The 17222-nt window shown below is 50.8% G+C and overlaps 1 protein-coding gene across 3 annotated transcripts in view; it reads right to left on the bottom strand.

Moving 5' to 3' along the window:
* Positions 1-17222, bottom strand: part of PLCB2 (phospholipase C beta 2) — a 43957-nt gene that overhangs the window by 15391 nt on the left and 11344 nt on the right. For all 3 annotated transcript variants that reach the window (XR_008975076.1, XM_057430589.1, XM_057430588.1), the window contains exons 4-15: positions 11536-11676; positions 10723-10802; positions 10053-10106; positions 7765-7840; positions 7031-7131; positions 6442-6608; positions 6116-6262; positions 5689-5846; positions 3701-3783; positions 3229-3313; positions 1815-1986; positions 1105-1202 (exon numbers count right to left, since the gene is read on the bottom strand). Coding sequence is in view for 2 of the 3 variants with exons in the window: in XM_057430589.1 (XP_057286572.1) it covers positions 1105-1202; positions 1815-1986; positions 3229-3313; positions 3701-3783; positions 5689-5846; positions 6116-6262; positions 6442-6608; positions 7031-7131; positions 7765-7840; positions 10053-10106; positions 10723-10802; positions 11536-11676 (1362 nt within the window). In the remaining variant the exon portion in view is untranslated. The remainder of the gene's footprint in view (positions 1-1104; positions 1203-1814; positions 1987-3228; positions 3314-3700; positions 3784-5688; positions 5847-6115; positions 6263-6441; positions 6609-7030; positions 7132-7764; positions 7841-10052; positions 10107-10722; positions 10803-11535; positions 11677-17222) is intronic.

Raw genomic sequence — 17222 nt, 5'->3', positions numbered from 1 at the left:
CCAAGAGACAGCAGATGAAGAGACCTCGCCTGGAGGTGCAGCAAACCCCACCTGGGCTTCACAGACAGCTCCAGTGCCTGCTCTGATCAGGGCACTTTGATCAGGCTTTGGCTTTCTGGTCCTGCAGCTGCATTGTGAGCAGCATAGCCAGGGGCACAGAGTTCCAGGAGCTTGGCAAAAGCTGACACTGAGGCACAGTGAGAGGCATCAGTCAGTGTGTGAGAAGCCCAGGCACTCCTTAACCTCTCAAAGCATCAAGTGTGGGACAAACAGGGACGTTGCTTTCCCTCCTCTCTGAGTGGCCCCAGGGAGATGGAAATGGAGTTTTTATTCAAGGGATGCTGATCACATTTCCCCTTCAGCAGCAGCACTTCAGGTTTCGGTAACAACTTTTATCAGACTAAGGCTAAGCCTCTCCAAACACCCCGAAGGCAAATGACTACCTTCATATCATGCAGAATATCAAAGGCAGAGTCTAACTCTTCTGCCATACCCTGTGCTTGCAATGTAATTTCTCTTATTCAGTTTCTCCTGCAAAAATCTTCTTGCATGGAGGAAGGATTGATCATAGCACAGCTCATTCTCCTTTACATTTTGGGTTCATCTCTATTCAGTTCCTATAAAGACAAGCTGAGAAAGCTGGGCTGGTTCAGCCTGGAGGATGCTCTGGGGAGACCTTAGAGCAGCTCCAGTGCCTAAAGGGGCTGCAGGAAAGCTGGAGAGGGGCTTGGGACAAGGGCCTGTAGGGACAGGCCAAGGGGAATGGCTTGAACCTGCCCGAGGGGAGACTGAGATGAGCTCTTAGGCAGAAGCTCTTCCCTGGGAGGGTGCTGAGGCGCTGGCACAGGGTGCCCAGAGAAGCTGTGGCTGCCCCATCCCTGGCAGTGTTCAAGGGCAGGTTGGACACAGGGGCTTGGAGCAAGCTGCTGCAGTGGAAGGGGTCCCTGCCTGTGGCACGGGGTTGGAAATGGAGGAGCTTTAAGGCCCCTTCAAATCCAAACCACTCTGGGATTCTATGGATATGGTGAGGCCCTAGAGAAAACTTGAGGCTAGATAAAGACCCAGGCAAACCCCGAACAGGGACAGAACCAGCAGTGACAGTACCTCATCCGACTGCATCTTTTTAATTTCCTCTTCATCCAGGTTTCCGAGATGTTCATCCTCTTCCTCTGGTTCCTCTTCAGCCACATCACCTGCCCAGACTGAGCACACACAGCCCACATCAGCAGCACCCACAGCAGCGCACTGAGACAAGACATTGCAGATTGCTGGCCATGGAGAGCTCTGCAAACCCTCACAATCACCAGGAGCAGTAAGTGGAAGAACAATGGACTTCATGTGCTCCTACCATGACAGGGACTGAAAATTCACTGCTCTACCACAAGTGCCCTGAGCCCAAGAGGTGACAGGCTTGAGGAAGGGAGAAGAGTGGGGCTGAAGGTTCAATAAACCTTCAAGAAGCTCACAGTGAAGAACTAGGCCATGGTGAATTTGTGGTCATGAGAGAGCTACAAGCAGTAAAAGCTGCTTCCCTTCCATCAAAGGAGTGTGTATCAATGAATGACTCATGGAGCCATATGGCTCAGTAGGCAGAAGAGCTGACTGATGGGCAGGGCACAAGTGGGTTGTCTATTTTGGTTGAAGTGTTTGAAAATATTCTGAGGATTTAATTTCTCTTCCAAGCTTGTGCTGCTTCTTGTGATGAGTGAATTAATGACTAGCACTCGCTTGCCTCAAGCTAGTGCTGGTGGTTTGGAAGGTCTCCAGTGGGCCAGACTTGCTCATCTAGCTATACTAGTCCCCTTCAGACATACCAGTATCTTCAGCATCCGTAGGGGTTGGCAGCTCGATGATTTCTGGTTCCACATTCCTCCCTTTCTTCAAAGAGTTCTGCCTCTTCCCACATACAGATTGGTTCTTTTTGTTCTTAATCAGGATCTTCCCTAAGAGATCCTTAGGACTTGGCAGAGGAACTCCTGGCTTCAGCTGCAACAGATCACCTTTCCTCACAAAGGGTTCAAACACTCACCTCTCCTGTCCCTCCCAGTACCATTCCTACGGCCATTTACTGGTGCATGGACCCATCTCTCACCCACTGTACGCTTTATTTTCGCCATCCATCCCACTATATGCAGATTTGTTTTAAGACTTCACCTTTTATTCCAGAGCAGCATTTTGCACCTTACACATCTGCTACCTACAGACACCAGCCTGTTCCCAGCCACCTATCCTGCGCCTCAGCTAAAACCCCATCTACATGGCCTGAAGCATCCACACACCTCTGGCTTTCACATGCCACCTACTTCTCTCATTATCCCAGAGCCTCAGGCCTGGATCAGCACTCAGCCCATATTCAAACCCTCTGCCTGCAGCAGATCTGAAGAGGATCCCAGAGGAGGTGGCTCAAGACAAGGACGTGTGACTCAGACTCTGCTTCCAGACCCACACTCCCTCTACAGACAGCAACAAGACTCAGCCAATGCCCTGAACTGCTTCTCCCCACACACGGCCCCTGTTTCTCCCTGTTGCCTGGACAAGGACCTGGGTCTGGGCAGTGGCAACTGCTGCTTTGCCCACTGCTTCTTTTCAGCTCTTCTTTTGATCTCAGTGCTTTAAAACACGGGCACTGCCTGGTATTTGTAAATGCACGTGCATTCACAAGGCTGCTGGAGCAGCAATGGGCATGGAGACCACCAAGGAGGTCACTGTGTCCACAGAAATACCTGTTGTACAAGTAAGCTGACAACCAGGGTCAAGCAGATCAGGACATTTACTCAGCTATTCTGAGCACAAAGCTTTGTGTGTCACTGTCCTGCCTGTGCCTGAAAGGGAATATTTCCAGGGTGGAAGTAGGAAGTGAGAAGCATTGGTAGGAAGAGCCTGAAATGCTGCTAAGCCCTTGTTCCTGTTTCGTTCCAAAGCAAGTGCTGGCAGAGATCCGAAACAGTACCATGTACAGAAATACACTTGGCTACCTAGAGCCCAGTTTCCCAAGTCACTGAAGTCACAGTGTTAAACAAGAGCAGAGCCAGCAAGTGCTTAGGAAAACCTCTGTGACTGAGAGATCTTCCATCCACTTACTATTTGCTTACCCCTATGAACCAAGCTTATTTGTCCATAGCATCATCTTCTCTTTCACTCTCCCTGTTTGCACCCTCCTAGCCCCAGGAGTGACTGATTCCTTCAGAAAGACCTCTCCACTAAACCTCCCTCCCCAGCTTCACTTACTGGGTATTTCTCCAGTGGCTCTGTCAGCAGCATATCTCCAAATATAGTTCTGCAGTACTCAGCCATCTTCGCCTGCTGCTTGGGCCTGATGAACAAAGAGACCAAATCAGGAGTGAACAGGAAAAGAGATGCCCAAATCCAGACCTTAACATGAACAACCATCCCAAGACCCATGTATGCTACCCAGGAAATCATCTCTTGCCCTCACTCACTATGCAGGCCTTAAAGTCCCTTCCCAGGCTGACTCCCATTTGTCCATACTCTGCCATCCCAAGCTAGAAGGCTGCACAAGTGTGGTCACTCTCACTCTGCAGCTCCGGGCTCATCTTTCAGCTCTGCCCCACCTCCACTTGCTTGAGAAACCTCCAGTGATGTTTCAGATCTCAGGCACTCACAAACCCAGCAGCTCTTGCCTGCACACTTTGTGCTCTGGACAAGAAGAACACAGCTCTCCCGGTCACCGGGTACTCACGAGTCCACGTGGTTCTCAAAGGACAGGATGACAGGGTAGAGAGATGTTTTAAAAGCACTTTCTGCAATGGCCTCAATGGCGTCCTGAATGAGAGGCAATGGGCAGAGAAAAGATGAGCACTGGTTAGTAACAGAGGAATGCAGCTCAGCTCCCACTGAAGAGACTCCAAACTGATCACTGTCAAGGGCTTCTCGTTAAAGTAACTTCTCCCAGTAAGAAGGTGGGAAGTATTTTTTTCCTACCTGCCTGTATTCCAGCTCCAGAGGACACAACATGCACCTAAACTCAACAGACTGCATAGAAAATGAAGCTGAAGATGTAGGAATATGAGTTTTAGAGTTCAGTGTACACATAAAGGAATGTGAAAGCGTCTTGCCAGTGACAAGTCACTGCCACATGCACTTTGAATTGCTAGAGAAAGGTGTCTGCAGTCCCTCATCAAACTGCTTCAAACCCTCTTTAAACTTACCAGTGAACCTGCCCTTTTCTATCATATCACCCACTTATAAAATCCTTCTGTCTAGCAGCAGGGAAAACTGGGATGTTCATAACCAGCAGCACTGACATTCCAATTGCAAACACCATGGAAACCTTCTCAGCATTAATGGTGTAAGAAAAAACAACCATGTTTTCCCTGTTAAACTGCCACAGATTTTCCCCCCATTTTCTCTCCTTGTGCTATCCAACTGACATGGTGAAAAGTGTCATTTGCTCCTTTGCAATTACAGTCCCCCTTGGTCCCCCAAGTCCTGGTTGATCTTAGCACTGAGAGAGTCTTAGCACAGCCACAGCTGCTCCATGGACCACACAGATTCCCTATCACAGAACCCTGCAAGGCTCAGGGGAGGAGAAGCTACAGAAAAAGCTACTAAAAGGCCAGAGGCAATGGCAGGAAAGGGAGAGGTGGAGGGCACGATCCCCATGTTATGTAAAACTAATCCCTGGGCACACGCTGTGTTAACAGGCTCTCATTTCCTGGAGGAACACTCACATGCTGCAGCAGAACTCTGCAATTACAGCACCTCCAGCTGCCATTATGTCTCCTACCTGCAGTGAGCTGCTGTGCAAAGGCAGCAGTGCTGCTGCAGGAGGTGGGGAACCGCTGACAGGGAGTATGACAATAGCTCGCATCTTAACCTTGGGTTTGGGGTTTTTTTCCCATATAAATATGTTAGGAATAGTGAAGCGTGGGAAGAGGGGGAAGAAATGGAACAAGAATAAAGAGCTTTAAAAAGAATCTGAATTGCCTCTGCCTGTTGGCAGCTGCTGAGGAAAGGAGTGCAGGGAAATCGGTGTGATGCATTGCTTTATAACCTGCTGTAACTCCTGTGGTTAAGTGCTCTGGGTTTCCAAAGGAGAAGTAGGCTTTGCCCAGTGCTTCTGAAGCCTGGGAGCTGGATCTTGAGGGAAGCCACCTGCCAAGCTGATCCACTGAGCACATTCCACACCTGTGATGAGGAAGTACCTCAAAGGTGTTCCTGCAAAGCACCACCATGAGGGGCTCTAAGCCACAGAAAGTGCTGCTCACCAGCTAGAAATAAACTCATTTTAACCACCTGTTTTCTAAACCACCATTTGTTTCCTGCTTGTTTCTCTGATGTGCATCTATCCACAGTGCACCTTTCTGTCCATACATCCATCTCACCTCACAGCCCTGTGTATGCAGGCACATCTACTCGACCACCTCTCCATCACTGCTACCTGCCTGCCTGCCTGCCTTTTCTCATTCATTCAGCTTCATGCAGCCAGCAACCTCTCTTCTGGTTCTCCCACGCCAAAAAACTTACACACGCTCCAACCTATTGCATGTTTGTTCATCTTTCACTCTATCTATGTGTTCATTCACTTGTCAGACTGCCATCAGTCTTTTCCTCCCAAACATCTTTGCCCTCAGCCAACCCATCTGACAGCTCCCTCAGCAGCCTCCTCAGAGAGATCAGTCTAAACCCGAGCAGGGGAAGCATGGATGGAGCAAACCCTTTCCGCACCTTGAAGAGGATCTCGGTTGTCATGGTGAAGCCGTGGGTGATGATGGGCTCCTCCTCCGGGGGACGGCCCTTCCAGCAGTCCAGCTCCACGCAGCGGCAGCCGCTCAGCAGCGTCTGCCGGTACATCTCGGGAGAGGAGATGCCAGAGAACTGACCAGCTGGAGGAGGGAGGCTCAGCATCAGCTACACTCAACCTGCGACAGCTTCTGCTGCCCCAGAAACCTCTGGTGCCCTGCCCACGTGGACGGCGCAGACTGACACAGGGTGACACTGCTTCTCACACAGCACTGACAGTGCCAAGCCCCTCAGGGTGTATTACAGCCCTCAGCCCTCTGAACTTCAGGGCATGCATCTGTCAGTATCACCCCTCCACCCCAGGGTGGTACCTACACGTGGGAGCTGAGGCAGCCTCTGGAACTGCCCGTACCTGTTAAATATGTGTTGTGGGACGAGTTGATGAAGTAGTGTGAGAGCGGTTGAGTCATGTCCTGGTACAGCAACAGTTTGTCCAGTGCTATCACATTGTTCTCAGGGCCACAGAGGAACCAGACCATCCCCTCTGGAGACAGCTGCCCTACATGGGAAACAGGGCTGTCAACAGCAGGGAAACAAAGTGGTTCTGACACCTCCTCACCAGGGCACTGCAACACTGGGATTGTGAGGATCAGGCTGATTGCTCCCCATGGGAAGCCAAGGTAGCAGAAGGTGTGAGACCCTCTGCTGTTTTCACACTACCTCTAGAACAAGACTCACCTCTCTGGATGTTAATCCCACTGGGCTCATACTTCTCTATGAGGCTCTGCACCTGCTCGGGTTTGGCTGGAGGGAAGAGGATGTCATTGAGGCGAGAGTCTCGCTGCTTCTTGTTGATGAACTTTGCCAAGTGCTCTTTGGTCATGTAGGGCTTTGCTTTTAAATGGCTGCAGTGAGAGAACGACAGAGGAGCAGAGGTAAGGCCTGTGTATTACCCACAAAACCCATTCACTAAAGAGAGACTGGTCCTTTCCCAGGTCAGCAATGGGTGTCCACAGCCCTGGACCCACAGGTTTCTCTGTTGTCTACATTCCTTCCTGTAAATGATGCTTCCCACTGCTGTGGCCTTTCTTTTTCCTCACCAGTTCAGGGCTGTGAAGAGTTTGTACCGAGGGGAGCACAAAGATTATTTTGAGCCACTGACTCAAACTCTAAAAGGACTTGAACGTCAGTTTTGTGACCTGGTTTCCTGCCCTCCTAAGGCCTGTGGCCAGACAAACCACAGAGCATTAAACCCCCTTGTCCCTCCTTTTGTCTATCTTTTGCCACAAGAGATCAAGTTCTCTGCTATGGCCTGAGGGAAACTTACTGTGAGGTAAATATCTCATCAATCTCAGGCCGTGGACACAGATTCATGAGGAAGGTTTTATAGACGGTCTCAGGGAAGTCCTCTGGGTTGATGGCATCATTCTGATGAATGCAATAAGGACAAGTCAGTACCACAAACCATCATCTCACCTCTCCATTTACAGCCACAGCCCAGCGCTTGTTTGTGACAATGCAAGGAAGAGACTAGAACATCTGGCAAGGTTTTTAGGGAAGAACAGATGGAGTGGAGAAGCAGCACGATGCCCTGCTGCCAAACAGTCATTTAGAATCACCAAATCAACTGGGCTGGAAAAGACCTTTAAGATCATCAAGTCCAACCATTTAAACTGTCCCTCGGTGCCTCCTGTGTGATGGTATAAAGCTGATGCTTGATGCAGTGGTAGGAGCTGTCAGAGGCCTGGACTGTCCTCTGTGGTTGGTAGAAGTGCCCAGATTAACCATCACGTTTGCTGCTTCAAAGAGCAGACAGTGAAACGGGCTGAAGGGAACGTGCTGCTTCTTGTGCCCCACAGTGCAAGGGAGGGAAGTCACAACTGTTACTGCAGTACAGGCAGCAAGAACTGATCCTAGCAGGCCTGCAGCTAAGGCATGGCAGCTAGGGGTAAGGAAAAAAGGTTTCACAGCTGTTAGATGAGCAAGAACACGACAGTCAGGGCAGGCAAAAAGACTGCTGTCAAACAAGTGAGGTCTGTGGCTACCAAGTGAAACCCTTACCTTGCCCTTTGGAAGGTGACAGGCACTTAATGCTGCTTCCACCCTCTTCCTGTCTGCAGGAAACATCTGAAAAATACTGAGCACACAGGGAAAGGACATCAGCAGGGTGCTGCAGGAGTCAGGAAAGTCTGAGTTTGGGTGCTGGGAGCTGCAGCCAGAGCGCAAGACACTCCAAATGCACAGTGGAGGAGGCTCCAGGAGGCTGCAAACATGAACCACATAAAGCACGGATCCCATGTGGTAGCTGGCATGAGCAGGGAATAACTCTGTAGTCAAGACAACATTCAAAACAAGCAAACAAATATGGTGCATATTTGCTGCTTTGAAAGAAGGCAGCATTTTCTGGAACCAAAGGATTGCCATGAGTTCAAGGAACAAAGTCATTACACGGGCAAAGAACCAGGTGTGCTGCCTGATGGAAGCACTGAAGTCTGTGGTGCAGACACCAAAGCTCAGCTCCTATTTAGGAAGCTGGGTAGTGATCTGCAGGGCAGGGAGCACTCAGTCAAGGCTTCAGCCTAAAGCAGCCCCTTTGCTGCACTATGGAACAGTAACAACTGCACTCGCCCTGCTTTCAGAATACCCCAGTCAGCAGCTCTGAGGTCTCCTCATGGATAAACGTGGATGTCAGCTCTGCCAGCTCCTGGCATTCCATCCCAGCTGCTCACAGCCAGAAAGGGGAGCAAAGAGTGCCCAATGTGCCAGGAGGGAAAGTGTTCTGCTGCAGGGGACTTATGCAAACTCAGGGCACATCAGCTCCCTTTGCAAGGCAAAACTGCAGCACCCTTGTTATGATTCAAAGAGGATTTAAATGTCTAAAGGCAGATGCTCAGGGGAATTTTCAGCAGGATTCAGACATGGAGCTTTGAAAGCCTGACATACACCTGCACCTGGAGAAAGGGAACGGGTTTATACATCTGGCTCTTAACCTGCACTATTTAATGGTCTAATGCTGTACACAGTGGAGCATTTTACCACTCTGCAGGACAGACAGGGCAGGGCATTGCAGAGGTACAGCCTGTACCAGGTATTTTTTCCTAGCCTGTTTCAGAAGAATAAGCTGCTTTGCCTCTGCAGCAATGCCACCTTGCTTGCATTTAAAGAGCAATTCAAAGCACTCTTCCCTAGTGTGAGTTATTAAAGCCCTATCCATTTTTAAAAGCCCTTTGATGAATACTCTGGTTTCTGCTGGTTGGTGGTTTCCAAAGCAAACAACAAAAAACATGTTGTTGAGTAAGGCTCAACGAGCCAGGAGCCCATTGAGCCAGCACAGGCTTCATCTAGACCCATTATGCAGTATAACACACAGTAGGGAGTGTACTTATTACCGGTGATTAGTGCTTGCCTCTTGTGATGCTGTAACACAGCAGAAACTAGAAGCAGAGTGGTTCAAAGCTTCCCAGTAAATACCCAAGTCCTTCTTACAAAGGGAGGTGATGTGTGTGCCCAAAGGGAATTCAACATGGCACAGCAGCCTTGGGTCACCCTCTGAGCTGAATCAACGTGGAGGAGACACAGCATCAGCCATGGAGTGATTTTACTGGGTGTCCTGGGTACAGCAGTAGCAGTGGTTCTGGGTTGCCGGCTGGGCTTAAACCATGACACTGGGGAAGACTTTGAGTGGCACAAAAGCAATTCCAGATTGATGCCATGCAGCACAGGGGAGAAGTAACAGGCAGGTCTCAGCTTCAGCAAAGCAGCCTTGGCTTACTGATGCACAAGGCCAACCCTGGGGACAGGGAAGGGCGAATCCCCACTGTTCTGTACATGTACAGCACTAACCCTGGCCCAGAGCTCTGCTCTCAAAGGCTGGTTCCCTCTCATACACACCCAGAGCAAAGACTGAGGAATTGCACCAGTGGAGAAAGGAGCCAAGCGAGAGCGAGGGACCCCTATGTCAGTTTAGCTGAGGAGTCAGGCAAAAAGCTCTCCACAGTTTCTGTATGTGAAAGGTACAATGAGTCCTACACCTGCTGCACCTTTCAATGTAGGTTGCAAATGAAGCTGTGATCAGAACTGCACCAAGGTTGGTTGGTTTTGTTGGCAACAGCCAGGAAGTTAAAGCCATGGCTGTTCATGGCCACAAAAGGTCTCCTTTCAAGACCCAAATTATGTCCCAGGCCCTTCCCTGGTGCAGCAGAGTCCTTTCATGGCCTGAATCCAGAATGATCTCTACCTCTTAGGTGCAGTGAGAGCAGGCAGCTGAAGCCACTGGGCAAGCATCCTCTCACCAGCTGCTCTGCCTTTAGTCTGACTGAACACACAATGAAACAATTATATGGACTCACTTCCTGACAGGAATCTTCCCCTCTGCATTAAGCTGCATCTTCAGCTTCACCAGGCTGGGAAAAAAAGAAAGAGAACATGAAAGTGCACTTGTATAACCCCAGATCTCCTATTAAGTAAAGAGAAAGAAAAAAACATGCCATTTGGAAAACAAGCTTAACAGTTAACAGAATCAGGGTCCTACAGACCATCAGCTCAACCTCAGACAGAACCTCTTCCTGTTTCTTGGAAAGGAGAAACAGGCAGACTGTAAGAGCTTAGATATCAGAAAGATTCCTCTGAAACATAGGATACAGAGACGAGATAATGGCATCCCCTATTATTTAGCATTCCTCAGTGATTCCAGGCTGCCAACCATGCAGTATTAGAGAGCACAGAGAGCAGCGCTTTGCTGGGGTGAGCTCTGTGACTGTGGAGGGAGACCCGTCTCAGGCACAGCAGCTCAGTTTGCCCCATGCCACGTGTGTGTTTGGCCCCAGCAGTCCTGTGCCAGCCAGATGGCCTGCAGCACCTGAGCCAACTACCAAAGCCCCTGGGGCTCCTGAGCTGACACACGACTTGCTTTGGAGGCTGCCAGAGGACCTGGGTGCTAAAAGGCTTTTCTTTCTAGGACAGACAGAAGGGGCAGCACATGAACGTGTCAGAGAACAGCACCTGTCAGAAATCACTCACATTTTCTCTAGGAAGGTGTACCGAGAGGCGTTGTATGTGAGCGGGTTCCGAACGATGGCCATAATATCCTCAGCCCAGCTCTGGGAACGAACACACACACAGGGCAGAGGCAGTTGGGCATTATGGAACTGCACCAAGAAGTACACAGCAACAAACGTGGAAAGGGCAAAGAACCACAGACTGCTTTGGGTTGGAAGGGACCTGAAAGCTCCTCCAGCTCCAACCCCTGCCACGGGCAGGGACCCCTTCCACTGGAGCAGCTTGCTCCAAGCCCCTGTGTCCAACCTGGCCTTGAGCACTGCCAGGGATGGGGCAGCCACAGCTTCTCTGGGCACCCTGTGCCTCAGCACCCCCATAGTAAAAAACCTCTTTATATCCCCTCTAAATCTACCCTTTTCCAGTTTAAAGCCATGCCCCCTTGTCCTGGTAGAAAGGCCTGTCCTGACACTGCGAGGCTCCAGATCCCAATAACTGTGCCCTGGGCTTGGCTCTATCACATTCCTACTGCCTATATATATCAGGAGCTAAAACTCTTCCCCTGAGTCTTCTCAGCTCTGTGTTTATCCACACAAAGCACATGAAGGACAGAAATGATGGACTACATTTCTTCCATTGGTCCTCCTCCACGCAGGGCAGAAGCTTCTAGAACTGTGGAGGTACCACACCTCACTGGAACACAAACCTGCTTGTTTCATACCGTGTCAGCTACACTGACAGGGTTCAGGTTTCCTTTCTTCCCCCCTGCTTTCCTGCTCCCCACTTGATGCCCCAGTCCTGTGTTCCCAGTGCTTCCCTGTCCTCAGGACCCGTTACCTTTCCAACATTCTCCTTGTAGGACACAAAGTTATGGAAAGTGAGGTCAACCATGTCAGGGCCAGACACGATGGTCAGAGTCTTAAGCAGGAAGGTGCTGTGAGGGTAATCCAGGTTAAACACCTCCCGGAGCTTCTGGCACTGCAAAAGAAATTAAACAGATGGGGATGAAGGGAGAATGAAGCAAAACGTACCTGGAAACACCAGGACCCAGTCCAAACATTGACCCAAATCCCCAGCAAGCTTCTCAAGGGTTGCAATTTGCTTAATGCAATCTTCCTTTGCTTGGCTTTCCTGATGTTTCATCTGTGTCCTGGAGCCTGCATCCCCCGGATCCTCCATGGAACAAGACATCGTGACTAACATCACTGCACAGGAGTGCTGTTTGGGTCTGAAAACGTCCAAGTTGGAACAGACAGGAAATTCCTTCTGGAAGTTCAGCCTAAACGTGCAGACAAGTCAAGAGGAGCATCAGAGGTGCACACACCAGAGGTGCACAACCAGGTTCCTGAAGAGCCCTTTGTCAGAACACAGAAAGAAAGTCTTTTAGATTAGTGTGATACCTTTTGCTGTAACCTCTCTGCACCACAAGGAAGACGTTGTTTGGGGCCTGCAATGCCTACCAGCTCTAGAGCTGGGTCACTGGGGAGATGGGCTCCCTCCCTCCAAGCCACACTTCCTGCTGGTTGCCAGTTGCTCTAAGTGGGTTTTTCCACAGCAATCACAGCATCCTCCAGCAATGGCTCACCAGAAGTCTAAGGCTCATCCCATTAGTGGTACTCGATTTCATCACCATCAAAGTATTTCTAGAATCCCTGTAAATGATTTAGCATTTAGTGTGTTCCTCCACAAGGCATCGCTAAGCTGAGCTCTCCTGGAGCTGCTGCTGTTCAGCATGAAAAGATACAATTCCCCCATCCTGGAATGAAGCACAGCAATTCATTACCTAAAGCACAGGCTAAATCCACATCAAAGCAAAGAGGGAGGCTGCCAGAGCACCTGCTCCTTCCCACACTAAGGGCAGAGCTCAGGATGGGGGACTGCTGGCACCGCAGGTCAGACCCAGAACCTGAAGTGGGGCTGGAGTTGAGCTCTCCTGTATGCACAAACCTACAGGCAGACCCAGGGGTGAGTCCCTGCCTCTGAACAGCTTTAAAACCTTACTAACGCTGTAACACAGCCCCCATTAATGCCACCCAAAGAGGTTTTAGCCCAATGACTTCACGTTTGTGTTTGCTATAGACACACATTTCTCTACATTTGGACTCCAACAGCCCCCGATGCTCTTACACCAGCCCCATGTCACAAGCAGAGCTGCAGATGTATTTTATACCAAAGTCCACAGATTTTTCCAATGGAGCATCTGTGATTTTGGCACACCTGTAGCAAACCCCTTTAGGAAGAACTGGATGGGCTGGATCCTAACCCAACATCATTTGACTCCTGTCTCTCCCTTCATGAAAGCCACTCTCCTCGGGGGTTAACTGAAACATGTCTAATCCAAGGGCATTTGGAGGGAGAGAAGGGGAAAGCAGTCACCTGCCCAGGGGATTTGCCTGTTTTCTAATAGGGAACTTCTAAGATGGTTCATTCCTGCTTTGTGAGTAACCTTCCTCTGCAGATGGGAGCACCACGTACCCACACCTTTCTGTGCTCACAGCAACTTCTGGCTGGAGCTTGAGTTTTCACTACGAGTGGCAAAGTGTTCGGATTTCAACTTCAAACTTAACTTCATCTTGCAAAGCCACTGGTGTTTGTTCAGCTTCCTTACCTCCACTGTTGTGAATCAGACCAAGCTGAGACAATAGAGAACTTGTGGTTTATGCTGAACTCATTTCCTGTATTTGTTACAGAAGGCTCCTCCCAGCCCTTCCTTCTCTGCATGCTGGTGTCTCTTGGCTCACCACGTCCCAACGAGATGGAGATCAGAGCCTTTGCCTTTCCTTAGCTGTGCCCCACCAGCCAAACCTGATACCTGTTACCTGTTGGTAACAGCCTGAGAGCTCATCACTTTCTCAGAAGCTTGTTCACCATTAGCCTTTGCTTGTGCTGCTTTTTCCATGCCATGACCTTCATCAGCATTAACTTATGATGCCTCCTAACACCACAGTGAAGCTGATGGCTCCGTGTCAGGAGAAGCAAACAGCAGCAGGGGAAGGATGCTCTTTTAGAGCCCAAGTGTGATGGGGAAGGGCTGAGGGAGCTGGGGGGTTCAGTGTGGAGAAGAGAAGGCTCAGGGGGGACCTGATGGCTGCCTACAAGTGCCTGAGAGGAGGATGGAGCCAGGAGGGGCTGGGCTCTGCTCCCAAGGAACAAGGGATGGGACAAGAGGAAACGGCCTCAAGCTGCACCAGGGCAGGTTTAGATGGAGCTGAGGAGCCAGAGGGTGCTCAGGCATTGGAACAGGCTGCCCAGGGCAGGGCCCTGTGAGTGCTCACACCCTGTGGAGACGAGGCCTCAGTGCCATGGCTCAGTGGTGGTCTTGGCAGTGCTGGGCAATGGTTGGACTGGATGAGCTTGAAGGGCTTTTCCAGCCTGGCTGATTCTCTGCTCTTGTCAGGGATCTAAACTGGGTCATATTTTCCCAGTGACTGATTTCCTGCCTGGCATTAAGCGAGTCACTCGCCTGCTCCACGCTGCCTACTCCACATGGGGATCACGTCCCTTGTGGGATGAACGCAGTGCTGATGGTGCAACACTGAGTGAAGGGTGCTGAGAGGCAACCAAGGACTGTGTCCAAGAGCACGGAACCTGCTGCCACATCTTGGCTCTTTCACAACCTGCACTCCTTCAGCACCTCCTGCTGCAGCTTCCCTGTGTCATTACTCAGTGTCATGTTGTGGGTGGCCATAAAGGAAAAATAGGAATTGCTGTGTGAAAAGCAGGACAACCGTATTAGCCATGCAAATCCACAGGGAAACCATGCTTAGCAAATCCACCTGAACCCCCCAAACACACAACAAGCCACGGGCAGAGCGGCTGACATGCAGCTGCAGCTTATATTTCACTTCTCACCTTCCTCATTTCCCTAAAATCCTCATCTGGCCAAACAAGATCCACAGTCCAGAGAGAAGCAAATTCTCATGCAAAGAGAAACAAAGAGCCAGGCCTAAAGCAAGAGACAGAGGCAGTCCTTTCACTGCCTGGAATGGGATACAGCCAAACTCGAGCTGGGATTTGCCACGCTCACTGCACCCTGACGGCTTTGTATCTTTATGAAACACGGTACATGATGTGCTGCCTGTGCTAAGAGAAGACAGGATGTGACCACAAACCTTCTCTTTTGGAGAAGAAAAGGCTTGTCTGGTTGCCACAAGGGAAAAGGAGCACTAAGTTTATCCAAGCACCTTTGGCTCTGCAGGTAACGCTCGTGTCCTCATTAGCACTGCTCGGTGGTGGGATTCAGCAGGGAGAGGCAGGAAAACCCCAGGCAGCTGAAGCACTCTCAGCTCTCACTGCTGCCTTACTAAAGGCACCGGAAAATGCAGCAGCACAGAGATTCACAGGCACAGAACAAGCTGCAGGCTCTGGAATCAAGCCGGAACTGACTGAGGGAGAGATGCAGGCTCTGCACCCGCAGTTCCTTCTGTCCCTCTGGCCTAAGAGCTCACACTGCTGTGGGAGGATGGAAGAGGCAGAAGGAGGGCCCAGCTCGGTGTTATTCGTATGTGATGCTCCCTTTGCAGGCCACAAGCTTCTACCTGCTTTTCTGCTGCACACACACGTACCAGTTTGTCTCCATACAGCTTCTTGTGATCACTGTTTTATTTGGAGGTCTGGACATCAGACTTTCTTTAGCTCCATCCTGTGCTCAGGCACGTTGCTGGGTCCATGGCATATCACTGAGATGATGCTCCAGCCCCCGAGCTGCTGCCTTCCCCCTGCAAAGCACCAGAGCCACTGACCACCCATGCTGTGTTTAGAGTCCATGGCCCAGCCCTGGCTCTGAGGGTGCTCTCTGCGCTGTTCCTAAACACCACTCACCCCTGCTTTATCACCTCGCTGTTATCATGACATGTGGAATACTCTGGTGTCATTTCCTCCCTTGTACACGTCCAGAGTCTGCATCTCTGGCTCCTATAACAACAGAACGCATGTGAAGGATGAAGCTGGTTTATGATCATGACAGAAAACACAGCTTCTGGGTTTATGAATAATGCTGGTGTCAAAGCCACCGCCTGCTGCTGTGGCTAAACAAACCCCGAGATGAAGCCAACAGCCCAGCCTGGCCTCAACCATCGCGTATTTTGGGCTCAGTTATCCCATTCTGTGTCAGTGCTCTTGGGTCCTGGTGCATCAGAAAAACAACAGTGGAGCAGCCATTGCTGCTCAGAGTTACTGGGAGGGAAACACAGGATTGTGCTGTAAATAACCTCTTGATGTGCTGAGGCAGGCTGCTGAGCTACGTTCAACAGCTCTTTATCTTGCCTCATTTATGTCCAAAGTCTTATCTTTATGACTCCTGACCATGTGCCCAAGCTCATTCTGTTCTGTCTCGCAAAAACATTGCCATGGGGAAGAAACACTGCAGGACACTGAGCAGCTCCCAGAGAAACTAAAGCAAAGGGGGTGAGAAGGGGAAACCCGGACAGGCACAGAGGAGGTCACAGGCTGTGTGCATGCTCCGCGCTCACATGGCCGTCAGCAAAGGCTCGGGAGATGGGCAGAAGAGAGAGGAGAGTGCTCACAGGGAGAGCACAGCAGTGCCTGACTCCAGGCAGGGTCAGTTCCAGGAATCATTCCCTACTGAGCAAACAGCTGTGGCCCTCCTCATCCCCCTGTGCTGGGCTCTGGTGGGGCTGCAGCTTGTGTCCTGGGCTCAGCTCTGGGCCCCTCACTGCAAGAGAGACCTTGAGGTGCTGGAGCAGGGCCAGAGAAGGGCAATGGAGCTGGGGCAGGGCCTGGAGGCCAAGTGTGATGGGGAAGGGCTGAGGGACCTGGGGGGTTCAGTGTGGAGAAGAGAAGGCTCAGGGGGGACCTGATGGCTGCCTCCAAGTGCCTGAGAGGAGGATGGAGCCAGGAGGGGCTGGGCTCTGCTCCCAAGGAACAAGGGATGGGACAAGAGGAAACGGCCTCAAGCTGCACCAGGGCAGGTTTAGATGGAGCTGAGGAACAATTCCTGCCCCAGAGGGTGCTCAGGCATTGGAACAGGCTGCCCAGGGCAGGGCTGCAGGCACCGGCCCTGGGGGTGCTTAGAGGATGTGTGGATGTGGCTCTTGGAGACATGGGTTAATGGTGGCCTTGGCAGTGCTGGGCAATGGTTGGACTGGATGAGCTTAAAGGTCTTTTCCAACCTGGTTGAGTCTATGATTCAGAGGTGGCTCCTACTGCTGCCAGCCCTTAGTGACTTGTCCCTTATTCAGTGTCCCACTCTCTGGGCATTACAGGCTGACTATTACTCGCTAAACACTTGCTGCTCAGGAAGGACATCCCACTGCACGCTGCCTCCCAGCTCGCAGGGACAACGCTGTGACAACACAGGAGTGCGTATGACAGCAGGTCTTTACAGAAGAGGCTTTTAGTGTGGGTGCTGTGGTGTTATTCTTGCTGTCTAGAGAGAGGTTACAAAACCAAACTCCAAACCTCTTGCTTTGCAGCAGTAGGAAGGTGCTACTGAGAGTGGGTAACTCCCAGCATCCACACGACAAGCACCCATTAGCAAGGAGACTCCTTTCACCTACATTGGT

The sequence above is a fragment of the Pezoporus wallicus genome, unplaced genomic scaffold (genome assembly GCF_028554395.1).
Source record: "Pezoporus wallicus isolate ANWC-B61680 ecotype Strahan unplaced genomic scaffold, APGP_CSIRO_Pwel_v1 contig_8824, whole genome shotgun sequence".
NCBI lineage: Eukaryota > Metazoa > Chordata > Aves > Psittaciformes > Psittacidae > Pezoporus > Pezoporus wallicus.
This window is presented reverse-complemented; position numbering and strand designations above follow the sequence as displayed.